Genomic DNA, 13,856 nt, shown 5'->3' with positions numbered 1-13,856 from the left:
GTAATTTTAGTATCTGTTTTTAAAGACACAAGAAATTAAATTACCACCATAGTTTATTTTTTTTGTTATAATTAGTAGAGGAAACAAACTTAAGTGAATTCATTTGCCATCATAGTTTTAAATGCCTTACATTGCAATTGGTAGAGAAAACAAAATGATTAAGGGTATTCGGCCAAAACATTTTACCACAAAAAATTAGACTATTCTACAGAAAAGTGAATATTTAAATTTTTTTCTACAGTGGAATGATTTAAGTTTTCGCTTTTTCTACTTTATAAGACTACAAGGTCTCCAAGTCTACTTTACAAGTCTTCTGCACAAAGGCACTAAGGTCACTCATCTTTCCTTGTAACCCTGGGACAAGACTTCCATCCTCAAAGCTATCTAAATATTAGAAATAAATATTTCTAAATATTAGGCTAAGGAGGGGGTTGAAAAATATTTGTAAATATTAGAAAGCTGCTCCCTTTGAACTGATATTAGGTAATAGTTATCTTTTGTTTCCTACTCTTTTCATTCCACACGATTTCCTTCCTTTGAATGCAGGATTGAATCCAGGGCTTGAATGCACAAGGCCAGTACTCTACCACTAAGCAATAACCGCATACATCCCTTCTTTTAAACTACTTTTTGAGTTAATATTATATGCATTTATAAAGAAACAACTCTTCAACATTATTCTACCATATTATTAGCAAAGTATGAAACTCTTCTCAAGCTTGATTAAATTTCTTATTTTTTTCCTCCTTTTTGTGCCATCAGAGATCAAATTCCGAGCCTTTATATGAGCCTGAGCGTCTACTGCTGAGGCAAGTCCAAGTAATCCAGCGATCTTTTTTGGTGTAACCTCCCTCCACCATGACGCTCCAGGTTTCATGGCTTCCTACTGGCTCTACTGGCTCTCTGCTCAGCAATCACTCTTCTTAATGTGTGTCAGGGGGATCTGAGGTCAGTCAATGCAAGGTAAGTGCCTAACCTCATGAACTATCTCTCCAGTACCCTCAGCAATCCCTTAAGGCTCTGATGCTTCTCAAATATTGGGGCGTGGACCCTAGGGAGGGGGCACGAGGCTCTGTAAAGGGGGGGCACATTTGACCTAAGCAAACACTGTCATAACAAGCTAAGCCCATGTTTATGTTTGTAGTTGGGTTTCAGTCATAAAAAAGAACACTTTCCTTCACCAGAGCACCTTACCACCGCCATTGCCCCCTCACCTCCCCCCCCCCACCCCCTGCGTGTATTCTAGACAGGGCATTCTACTTCTCATCACTGGCTACCATGGGTCATGACACTTGCTACTGTAGTAATTACTCTAACTGCACTCACCACTCTGTGGTTAAGCTTGAGAATCATGGGCTGGATCTTTCAAACCTTATCTCTATTGTCTATGGGTATTATTACCAGAGTATCATTTACTCTTCTTAAATATTTTCTTAAGGGGCTGGAGCAATAGCACAGCAGTAGGGCGTTTTTGCCTTGCTTGCAGCTGACCCAGGACGGACCCGTGTTTGATCCCTGGCGTCCCATGTGGTCCCCCAAGCTAGGAGCAACCCCTAAGTAATCACCGGGTGTGGCCCAAACCCCACCAAAAAAGAGAATATTTTCTTAAGAATTTACCATACAAAAAAAAAAAAAAGAATTACCATACTATCTTTTAGTGGTTTTATTTTAACTGGAATCGCTGTGAGATACAGGTGTTTTAAAGAAGTATCTTTTGCTGTTAATTTTACCATTTGTTTTGTTTTTGCCTTTGTTTTTCTTAGGGGTCACACTCAGAGATACTCAGAGCTTTACTCCTGGTTCTGCTCCCAGAAATCACTGCTGGCAGACTCAGGGGGACCATCTGGGATGCCCAATGATCAAATCTGGGTCAGCCACATGCAAAGCAAACTCCCTACTCACTGTGCCTAACACTCTAATTTTACAATTTTTATCAGTGGAATTAAAATTGTAAGCTTCTTATTGTTTTTACTAGACTACTATTTATAGCACTGATAGTCTTTTTCTACCTGGGGGGTGCACACCTTAGATCTTAACCTCGCTTATGTATGGGGAACAGGAATACCAGTCATCTTCTCTTCTCTTCTCTTCTCCTTCTCTTCTCTTCTCTTCTCTTCTCTTCTCTTCTCTTCTCTTCTCTTCCTTGTTCTTTTTCTTTTCTTTTCTCTTTTCTTTTGTGGGTTTTTTGGGGTCACACCCGAGCAGTGCTCAGGGTGTTACTCCTGGCTGGGCTCCATGCTCAGCAAATTGCTCCTGGCAGGCACAGGGGACCATATGGGACACTGGGATTCGAACCAATGACCTTCTGGCATGAAAGGCAAACGCCTAACCCTCCATGCTATCTCTCCGGCCCCTCATTTTATTTTTTGATTCTAGTTTTCTGTTGTTATTTGTCTTTCACACATGTTAACTGGAATGTTTTTGCTGCTTGGGGTTTTAAATATTTATGCCATCTTATTATTTATGCATCCTTTTCACTTTATGGATCGTGCATTTAGAATTACATTCCCAATATTTGTTCATTGATTTTGAGGTTTGTTTTTCACATTGAGAACTTGTATAATTCATCTGGAAGCAATTTTGGAATTAGTGATTCTCATTCATTTTATAACTTGGGTCAATGGCAAAGACTCTTTACAGGAGGTGGGATAAAAGGGACAAATAGTCATGGCATACCAAAATATGGTGTGTCATAAAGTAAGTTATTTTTATAATAATGGATTCATAGCAAAAACTGTTAGAGGGGGTTATTTTTAAAAAGAAAAAAAACCTCCAGGCACATGGTTTCTTATAAACTATGGTTTCCCAGAAAAAATTCAAAAGAATGACATGTGGTTAAAGAACTAACATTTACAGAAAAAAGTCAAAATGTTAGAAGGTTCCTTTTATTGTGTACTGGAAATACTAGAATTATGCATCTAATATGTAAAAGAAAATGTAAATAAAATATTCAAATTTGGAAGAAAAACGTTTTGTGGGGGCCAGAGAGGCAACATGGAGATGGGGCATTTGCCTTGCATGCGGAAGGATGGTGGTACAAATCCCGGCATCCCATATGGTCCCCAAGCCTGCCAGGAGAGATTTCTGAGCGTAGAGCCAGGAGGAACCCCTGAGTGCTGCCAGGTATGACCCAAAACCCCCCAAAAAAAAAGATTTTTTTTTGTTGTTGTTTTTGATTTTGGACCACACCCAATGGTGCTTAGAGGTTACTCCTGGCCAGCTATTTGTTCAGGAATTACTCCTGGCAGTGCTCAAGGGACCACATAGGATGCTGAGGATCAAACCGGGTTGGCTGCTTCAAGACAAATGCCCTACCCACTGTACTATTGCTCCAGCCTTGAAAAGAAACATTTTTCTACAGAATTCTGGTAGCAAATGCTTCATTAAACTTATGTATAAGGATAAGTGAATTAAATAATATGCAGCAAAGATTATCTTTAAATCAAGTTTCTTCTCATTTCATAATAAGCTCACAAATTTACCACTCTTTAAACCATTCACGTGTATATTTAAGAAAGTATTTACTTACACCTAATAATATAATTCAAAAAAAATAATAATATAATTCAAAGTTGATGGATAAAAAATGATAAATGCTCATTAAGTCTTAAGTATTTTGATAGCAAAAAATGTAGTTCTTTGGAAATGAAGTATATCCAGATACCTTAATTCACCCATTCCAAAAACTATTACATTAAAATTATTTGAATATATCTACATCAATATTTTTGCAACAATTAAACTAAAATTAAAAAATTTACTATTTCTGGGGCCGGAGTGATAGCACAGTCGTAAGTCATTTCCCTTGCACACAGCTAACACAGGTCAAACCCCAGTTTGAATCCTGGCATCCCATATGGTCCCCCGAGCCTGCCAGGAATGACTTCTGAGCATAGAGCCAGGAATAATGCCTGAGTCCCCCCGGCCCCAAAAAAGTACTAATTCTTCTGGTAATACTACTCAGAGACACTAGAGTACCAGGAGGACTAGTCCATTGTAGGAAGCTTGCCACAAATAGTAAGGGAGTGCAGTTAGGGCAGAGAAAGGGCCACTATGACAATGACAGTTGGAAATGATCACTTTAGGAGATGAAGTGATAGGCATTGTAACCCTACACCTATTCTTTGTGTAACCTGACCTATAAGAAAGACCCTCCCATTTCTGGGAGAAGAGGGGGGAGAGGGGGAGGAGGAGGAGGAGGAGGAGGAGGAGGAGGAGGAGGAGGAGGAGGAGGAGGAGAAGAAGAAGAAGGAGGAGATGGAGGAGGAGGAGGAGGAGGAGGAGGAGGAGGAGGAGGAGGAGGAGGAGGAGGAGGAGGAGGAGAGGAGGAGGAGGAGGAGGAGGAGGAGGAGGAGAAGACATGGCTGAAAGAAGTTAAGGCGCAGGGCAAGCTAAGGATGGCATGTGCTTAAATAGGTTTATGATACAGGCCACACACGTTGGCTAGGGCAGATAAAGATGTTATCTCTCTGGAACCTGTGTGGATGATGTACTCGCCTCTACCTGAACCCAGATACCTGCCTGCTGGGGATTGCAGAAACCCACGTGGCTTGGGACTGCAGAGAAGAGCCTCCATCATCATCGACCTCCATTTGGCTCCATCCTAAGGGCCTTCTTTATTATTTTAATCAATAGGCATGATTCCCCTCAGTAATGAGAGAGACCGTGTGTGTGTGTGTGTGTGTGTGTGTGAGAGAGAGAGAGAGAGAGAGAGAGAGAGAGAGAGAGAGAGAGAAGAGAGAAAGACAGAGAGAGAAGAGAGAAAAAAGAGAGAGAGAGAGAGAGAGAGAGAGAATGCCAGAGTCGGGCAAGAAGGCAGGGCAGCAAGGAAACTGGGGACTTGGTGGAGGAAGGGTGTTGTACACTGCAATGACTGAAACTCAATCATAAACAAACAAAAATAAAGAGAAAAAAATCTGTAAAGAAAGAATGATTAATAAATTCAAATAAAAACAAAAACTAATTCAAAAGTTTAGAGCACAGAAAAGAAAATATTTTATATATCATGCCTCACCCTAAAAAAAAATTTTTTTTTAAATTTTCACTTTATTTGGGGGCTGCACCCAGCAATGTTCAGGAGTTACTCCTGGCTCTTCACTCAGGAATCACTCCCGCTGGTGCTTGAGGGATCATATGGGATACCAAGGATCGAACCTGGGTTGGCCATGAGCAAAGCAAGCACTCTATCAGTTATACTCTCACTCCAGCCACCCCAGCCTACCACTTCTAACTTTTTAGAACACACAACCCTTAATTACCTTTTCAAGCTTCAGTCTCGGCACTCAAGTCAACTTCTTGAGTAATTTATTACTTCAGATTTAAAAGTCACTTTAGCTTTTATTCATCTTTTATAGTAATTAGACCTTCAAGCTTCCATACTCTAATTTAATCCATTATGCATCCTATTGAAGATTTTGTTGGAGAGCCAGTCCAGCGGGTAGCGAGCTTGTCTTGCACACGGCCAACCTGGTTCAATCCCCAGCACTTCATATGGCCCCTTGAGCCCTGCCAGGAGTAACTCCTGACCACAAAGCCTGGTGGAGTAACCTTTGAGCATTTCCAGGTACGGCCCAAAGAAAAACAAAAATCAAAAACTCCCAGCATGTGGGGTTTTGTCGTAACTTATTTCTGTTATTGGGTCATCTTTTTTAAACCTTTACTCAGTCTTACTGTTTTCATTTACTTTTACACTATTCTTTTTTTTTTTTTTTTCGGTTTTTGGTTTTTGGGCCACACCCGGCGGTGCTCAGGGGTTACTCCTGGCTGTCTGCTCAGAAATAGCTCCTGGCAGGCACGGGGGACACCGGGATTCGAACCAACCACCTTAGGTCCTGGATCGGCTGCTTGCAAGGCAAACACCACTGTGCTATCTCTCCGGGCTCTACACTATTCTTTACACTAAAATTTTTCTTATTAAGAAACAAGCTTCTGGATCTTTTTCGGCTTTCGTTGTTGTTATTTTGGGGCTACACCCAGCTGTCCTCAGCAGTTACTGCTGGCTCTGCACTCGGGAATTATTCTTGGCAATGCTCAAGGGACTGTATGGAATGCCAGAATCTCAGCTTGGCCACATGCAAAACAAATGTCCTGCCTGTTGTACTTTTACTTTCATCTCCCTTAGTCTTTTTTTTATTCAATAGTTTAGGCTGATAAACCTATAGTTTTCAAGTATCCAAGTGCCCACTTATCTCCTAAAGCTGACTGTTAATATCTTCAATACCAAAAACCACAATCACAAATTCACTTCTAAAAATCAATGTGGCTTTTGAGACATCAGGCCAGCACTACATTACACACACCTTTTGAAAAAAAAATAATTTTCTGAATCCTTTTATTTTTTCATTATAGCTTCATTCTAGCCAGTAGACAGTATAAATCTATTATTTTTCATGGCTAAGAGCTATACATATAGATTACTACTGATTAAATTGAGCCCTAATTTCTAAAAAAAAAATACACAATAGCTAAAAATGAACAATTACTTCCATACATTTGCCAAGGGCAACCTTATTAAAAAAGAAAATCCAATTTCAATCTGAAATTTTTTCTAAGACTAGAAAAAAAATCTAATATTAACTTAGTTATATTAAGAAACATTTATTTATAAGAATAATATTCTATGAACTCAACATATTAAAATATTAAAAGATGTAAGCTAAAACCAGTAACAACAAAATCCTAAACAATTCCTCAATGAAAAGTTTCTTCCAGAAACTTACCCAAGTCTTCCTAGCACCTCCAGCTCAGGAACTTGTGGCCCACAGGTCTCTATTTTCAATGGCTGGTATTCATATAGAGCTTCTTCAAGCATTTGTACAGGTGTTAATGGAATTTGCTGTCCCTGTTCAAAAAAAAGTGAAGAAAACCAGTATATTTTAATATTATTTTCATATTAACTTATTTGTAGTCATTTTCATATGGACTAAACATCTCACCCTTAAAACAGAATATAGAATAGTTATAGCTCAGGGAATAGCTCAATGGCAAAACTACTGCTTTGCGTTCATGAGGCCATGAACTTGATCCACACTCACCTGTTGATCCACTGACCTGGTTGGCCAATAATCATAGAGAGAGGCCTAGAGCCTCCATGAGATCCTTTCTTTTTTTTGTGGGGGCGTGTCAAAAAAAAGGATGTCTAGGGGCCAGAGTGATAGCATAGCATAGCAAGGTCATTCACTTTGCACGCAGCCAACTGAGGACTGACCCAGGTTCAATCCTCAGCTTCTCACACGTTCCCCGAGTCTTCCAGGAGTGATTTCTGAGCATATGCCAGGAGTAGCCCCTGAGTACTAGTGGATGTGGCTCAAAAACAAAAACAAAAAAACAAAAAAGGGAGGTCTGTATACAAAGAAAACATTTTATCAAAAGACTAACATTTTTCTGAAAAGTCAGAACCAAAGAAAAAGATAGAACCAAAGATTTTTCTGAGAAGACAGCACTACTAGGAGTCTAAAACTATCATAGTTGGTCTTAAGTATAAAAAAATAAAATGTCGGGCCCAGAGAGATAGCACAGCGGTGTTTGCCTTGCAAGCAGCCGATCCAAGACCAAAGGTGGTTGGTTCGAATCCCGGTGTCCCATATGGTCCCCCGTGCCTGCCAGGAGCTATTTCTGAGCAGACAGCCAGGAGTAACCCCTGAGCATCGCTGGGTGTGGCCCAAAAACCAAAAAAAAAATAAAAATAAAAAAATAAAAATAAAATGTCAGGGCAAGAGAGATACCGTAGGCGTAGTGCCCATGTTTTGCATGCTGGAGATAAAGGTTCAATTCCCAGCACAACAGTCCCTCACTGCTCTTGGAGTAACCACAGAGAACTACACCAGGAACAGCCCCTCATCACTCCTAGGTGCGGTCCCCAAAATTAAGTAAATACATGAAAAGATACTCAACATCTTTAGGAAAAAGGAAAACTTAAAAACTAAACAAAAACACTTCCTCATACACACTAAAATGATTATTCACAAAGACACTTTTTTGTTGTTGACAGGAGTGAGGGGCCCTGCCCTGGGGCTGCAACCAGCAATGTTTTATTCCTGGCTCTGTAGTCAGGGGTCAGAAAAACTCCAATGTCAGGAATCGAACCGGGGTTTACCACAAGCAAAACAAGTGCCATAGCCCCAGTATAATGTCTCCAGTTCCACAAAGACTATTCTTAAAAAATCAGAATACTTAAATGTTGGTGAAAGTGTCCATATTCACTCTGAGAATTAAAGTTACCATATATTTATACTTAGTGATTCTACTCCCACATACTTATCCAAAAACACATGGCACAGAGCACTTAATTTTTGTGTGATGTTGAAGATTAGACCTTAAAACTAAAAGGCAAGTGTCCAACTACTCAGTTGCATCCCAGTCTTCACACATGTACAATAATGTTCAGAGTTGAATTACTCATAATACAGAGGCTAAAGGTCCATCCATCAACAATGCTGAAGGTCCATCAGCTCATTTATGGATAAAGGAGATGCATTCTCACAATATAAAAATGAACTCATTCAATATATCAGAATAGGTTAAATAAAATTCACAAAATAAAACATTGTGATACCATTTGATGACCCAAAATATTGTGCCAATTTAAAGAAGTTTGGTAAATGACTACGTATTATCTAATTTCATTTATATGAAATATCAAGAAAATGCAGTACCAAAGACAAAACAGTAATAAGTGTTAGGGGGTAGGAATGTAAATGTGCTTTGTGCAAATGACTAGTAAAGAAATCTGGAATTGTGTGGGGCTTTTGCTTTTCTTTTTTTTTTTTTTTTTTTTTTTTTTTTTTTGGTTTTTGGGTCACATTCAGCAGCACTCAGGGGTTACTCCTGGATCTACGCTCAGAAATCGCTCCTGGCAGACTCGGGGGATCATATGGGATGCCAGAATTTGAGCCACCGTCCTTCTGCACGCAAAGCAAATGCCCTACCTCCATGCTATCTCTCCAGCCCCAGAAATTGTGTGTTTTAAGTAAGTAATTTTATTAAAGTAAATTCAACATCAAAAACTGTTTACAAAACAAAAAGTTTAAGACAGTAGTTCAAGTCAGTTCACCAGTACAGACCGTAAAATATTTAAATTGACATTCTCTATAAAGACCGTAAAACTTTATCATCAGCAAAATGATAAGTCATGAAAATAAGTAAAACTTTAGGGAGAAAATTGTATTTTTCCTTGATAGTAACACCCTAAAATTAAGTACTGAAAACACTTCAGTGAAATAGCTTGTACTTTCAAACATAAACTGGAAGACACTTTCTACTTCTATCACTATCATTCTAAATAACATATAAGGACTTGGGATAAATTTATAGTGAAAAAAGCTACAAAATTTCAGGCAACTAATTAACTCCCACAGTTCCTTTAGCCACGCAGCCATATGTCTTTCGACATTTGAACCGCTTCTTTATCTTAGCTACTGTACTAATAGCTATAATGAATATAGCTGTGCATACACCGTTTTGAATAAAAGTCTTTATATTCTTAGAATAAATACCAAGATGAAACATCGCTGGATTTCATTGCGGCTCTATGAGTTTTTTTAAAGAGGTCTCCATACTGTTCTCCATATAATATGAACCAGACGACATTCCCACTAACAGAAACACCCTATTTTTCAAATTCTTTAGTGATAGCCTGTCTTTTTCAAATAACTGAAATATGATTTAATGCACAAAAGAATTCATTTCCACTATTTCTGTATCTATCCACCAACTGACACTTCTTGTTCATCGACAGAAATCAACAGTATAAGAAAAGTAATATTCTAATAGAGTAATATCCTTGGCCAAGCCAAACCTCTAAAACCATCAAATTGGTCTGGAAACCTCATCAAAATCTCTTCAAACATAGTGAAATTACTTGAAGGCTTTGCCAATTTAATTTATTTTAATCCCTTTCCTACACCACAAACCCTTTAGTGTTCATATTATCCAAAATAAAATGTTAATAATATATCAACTCTAACTTAGAATTCTTACTGTCATGCCAATATAAACTAGATCGTAGAACTTCAAAATTAATGTAAACCTACTTAAAATTTTAAATGTTGGCAAAAACTAAGAAATAATAAGTATTAAAATTTAATATTATTAAAGCATCTCAAATATGCAATCAACCTGGATGCTTACTAGCAGGCATTTCTAGAAGTTTTTGTATTGGTCTAAAAAACTAAAATGGCCCAAATTGAAACCAAGTGCAACAGCATATCTGTGGATATATGAAGCTAGTATTCAAGGTTCCACAGTCCCAAATTATGTGTAAATATGAAAAAATTTAAAAAGCATTTCTATAATCAATTAACTATTTCTTAAGCTTTTCTTTTGTTTTGCTTCTTTGTGCCACTTTGGCAGCACTAAGTCGTTACACCACACCTGGATCTGCGCTCAAAAATCATCCCTGGCAGTCTTGAGGGACCATCTGGGATGCCAGGGATCGAACCCAGTTTGGCCATGTGCAAGGCAAACACCCTACCCACTGTGCTATCCCCTGACCCCTAGAACTAATTACTTTTATAACTGCATTCATACAAATTTACCTCCCAATATATGCAAAAATTAAAGCAGAAAAGACCAAGCTAATTACATATCAATAGTATCCTAGACAGATCCAAATGCTCTCTATAAGGATCATAGTGATATGACTGAGTTATGTTGAACATACAAAGGAATCATATCTTGTTCAAGAATTAAGATCCAAATTCAGAATAAGGCAAACACTGATCAAAGTAAGTCCATAAAATCCACTAAATAGCACAAAGTGGTCCTCAAACTACGGCCCACAGGCCACATATTGTATTTGTTCCTGTTTTGTTTCTTCACTTCAAAATAAGCTAAGGGCAGTGTGCATAGGAATTTGTTCATAGTTCTTGTTTTTACTATAGTCCGGCCCTCCAGTGGTTTGAGGGACAGTGAACTGGCCCCGTTTAAAAAGTTTGAGGGCCCCTGCACAGTACACTATACACTGTTTTACATATGATGTAATATCTTTATATATATATAAAAAGCTGGGGTGGGGAGGCAGAGCATAAAATGTTTGCCTTACATGCAGCCAACACAGGTTCAGTTCCCAGCACTCCATGAGGTTCCCCGAGCCCACCAGGAGTGATCCCTGAGTACAGAGCCAGAGGGAAGACCTGAGTACTGCCCAGTGTGACCCAAAGCAAAAATTCAGGGTCCAGTGGGTAGTACAGCAGCTACGGTGCCCCCCCCCTTTTTTTTGGCATCCCCAGGATTCCATTTGGTCCCCAGAGCATGGCCAAGAGTATTCCCTGAACCCAGAACCAGGAGTAAGTACTTAGCACTGCCAGGTGTGGCATCAAAACCAAATGTAGCGGCAGGAACAGTGGTACAAGCGGTAGGGCATTGGCCCTGCACACACTAACCTAGATGGACCGCAGTTGTATCTGCTGGTGTCCCAGATAGTCCCCCAAGCCAGTTGCGATCTCTGAGCACATAGCCAGGAGTAGCCCCTGAGCGACACAGGGACTGGCCCAAAAGGGGGGGGGGCCTCAATTAGTTTTCCCACCACTTGTTTTACAGATGTATTTAGCAACCATTATAATTCAAAATGATTTTTGCCAGGGGAAGAAAGGAATTCACTATTTTTCTCCCAAATGCGTTATTCTTTTCAACTTTAAAGTAAATGTACTTATGCCATGACTCTGGCAAACATGAGAAATATATTTCAATGTTCATTCAACTAAGGAAATGGAAGAAAAGACATTTGAGATGAACTATTATGGCTGAATTGGGCCAAAATGGAATAGAAGAAAAAGCATTCCTGGTAAAAGAATAGTTTGAAACACACTACTAAAATAGGATAGAAATGATAAAGGAAAAAAAGAGTTAAGTAAAAGCACTGAGTATACTTGATTATTATTTTCATAAAATTCATATTATGGTGACTTGAATAATATCTACCTTAATAAGGTAAATTGCAAAAGCTAACAGCATTTGAAAACTAAACAACTTAGAGTCCAAGAAAGGGTTTTATTTGATTTGTTTTGTTATTCTAGGTATTTTTTTCTTGAGCACTGACAAATGAGGCAGTGATGAAAAGTATTTATTTTACATTCTTTCTCTGATGCTTGTCTTGCTACTGAACTACAGTTTGTTGCCAAGAGGACAGAGCGTCCAACAAATCATATCTACTTCTATAAAAAGATCAGAAAAGAAAGACATCAAAGAGGCTATTTAATGAGAGAAAACTGGCTCCTTAAGAGTCAGGATTAAAAAAAAAGAGTCAGGATTAATTTTAAGAAACATAATAATTGAGACTTATTAGCAACTTTTAAAGAATATAGCATTTTAGCACATTTAGTTTCAGTGAGTACAAAATAGTTTGCAAAAAATAATTCTTACTTAATATTTAAATGAGTTTTTAGTTAATCAATAATATTAAGTACATACATACAGGTCTGAATTTTGGAATATGATAAAATATAAAAATTACTTTATATTGTTTCCTATAAATATCACTATTATAGAAGCAAATAAAAACACTATAAAATTAATAATGTTCTGAACCAGAAATATTTTCAGCGAAGAAGTAACAAAGAACTTCTTTATAATAGAGAATGAATCTTTCAAGAATCATATTTAATTTCATATTTTGGTACCAAAGATCAAATCAAAATGTCAAATATATACAGCATGTGTTTTATCAATGAGTCATATTCAGGGCCTGATAAGCTTTTATTTCAATTTATTTAAATGTATTAAAGCCTCCTATCCTAATATAATAAAGTACTTTTTCATGAAGAAATATTTTATAATGATTCATACTATTTCATATTCATGGTATTTCCCCATCCCCACCACCTCAAAGAAATACCCAACTAGATAACAAAATCTCCTGTTTCAATTTCAATTCATTTAACTACAAAATGAGTAGTTTTGTCATACCCATGAAAAAATGTAAGAAACAGGGCAGGCAACTTTGAGGGTTTGGGACAGGAGGAATACAAAATAGCTGAGTAAAGCTGCAAATGACTTGATTCTTCTTTTTTACAAAGAAACAAATATTATGAATTTCCTAACTATTCCAATCTACCTTCCCAAACAAATATAACTACCACCCTTATAGAAAACATGCGATTAGATATAATTCTAAATGGAGACTAGCTTAAGATAAGTCCAAAATATTTCGGATCAAGTCAAAAATATTTAACATCTACTGATAAATTTTCATTTGCAAGCTTGCATAACTTGTCTTTACAAAGCCATGAAGATATGGAATGTAATTACCAGGAGTAGAGTTCCATGCAGAGGACACAAAAATATCTACTGAGTATTTAAGTATGATTAATATATATATATATTCATATTAGGAGATGCAAGGTATTTACTATAAGGTTTCTGCATAGTACTAGGCATTGTATATATATTTGTGTATTTCTTCTTTGGCCTACTTTATAAACAAAGAAACAAAAATTCTCTAAGGTAAACTAGCCAATCTAATTTTGGAGGATTGTGTCAATTTGTGTACAGTGGCTCTTGTTTCTAAGGGTCATATCCAGGGGTGCCCAAGCCAGCTTTACCTTGCTAATGAGGCCCAGAGATGCTTGGAAGAGCTGGAATATACCTTGGAAGTGGTCAGGAAGCTATGGGGAGCCAGGAATCAAACACAGGAATCAAATAACACAACAGGCAAGTGTTTTATCATCTGAGTCACTGCCACCATCCCCAATCCAGGTTTTATGCCCTCTATGCCAAAACCCACCAAATGTTTTTCCATTACTGGACTATAGAAAGAAATTCCATTTAACTGAACAATAAGTAGATGTTAGACACTGAAAGTAGAACAGAAAGGACACTGCCAGAACTGATTATACTGTTAAGGATTTAACTATATTTAT

The 13,856-nt window shown here is 37.8% G+C and overlaps 1 protein-coding gene across 1 annotated transcript in view; it reads right to left on the bottom strand.

Moving 5' to 3' along the window:
- Positions 1-13,856, bottom strand: part of MNAT1 (MNAT1 component of CDK activating kinase) — a 193,736-nt gene that overhangs the window by 44,643 nt on the left and 135,237 nt on the right. Inside the window, exon 7 of the mRNA XM_049770473.1 lies at positions 6,720-6,841. Within this exon, the coding sequence (XP_049626430.1) occupies positions 6,720-6,841 (122 nt within the window). The remainder of the gene's footprint in view (positions 1-6,719; positions 6,842-13,856) is intronic.

Source organism: Suncus etruscus, chromosome 3 (assembly GCF_024139225.1).
Source record: "Suncus etruscus isolate mSunEtr1 chromosome 3, mSunEtr1.pri.cur, whole genome shotgun sequence".
Classification (NCBI taxonomy): domain Eukaryota; kingdom Metazoa; phylum Chordata; class Mammalia; order Eulipotyphla; family Soricidae; genus Suncus; species Suncus etruscus.
The sequence above is the reverse complement of the archived record's forward strand: the minus strand, read 5'-3'. Positions and strand labels throughout refer to the sequence as shown.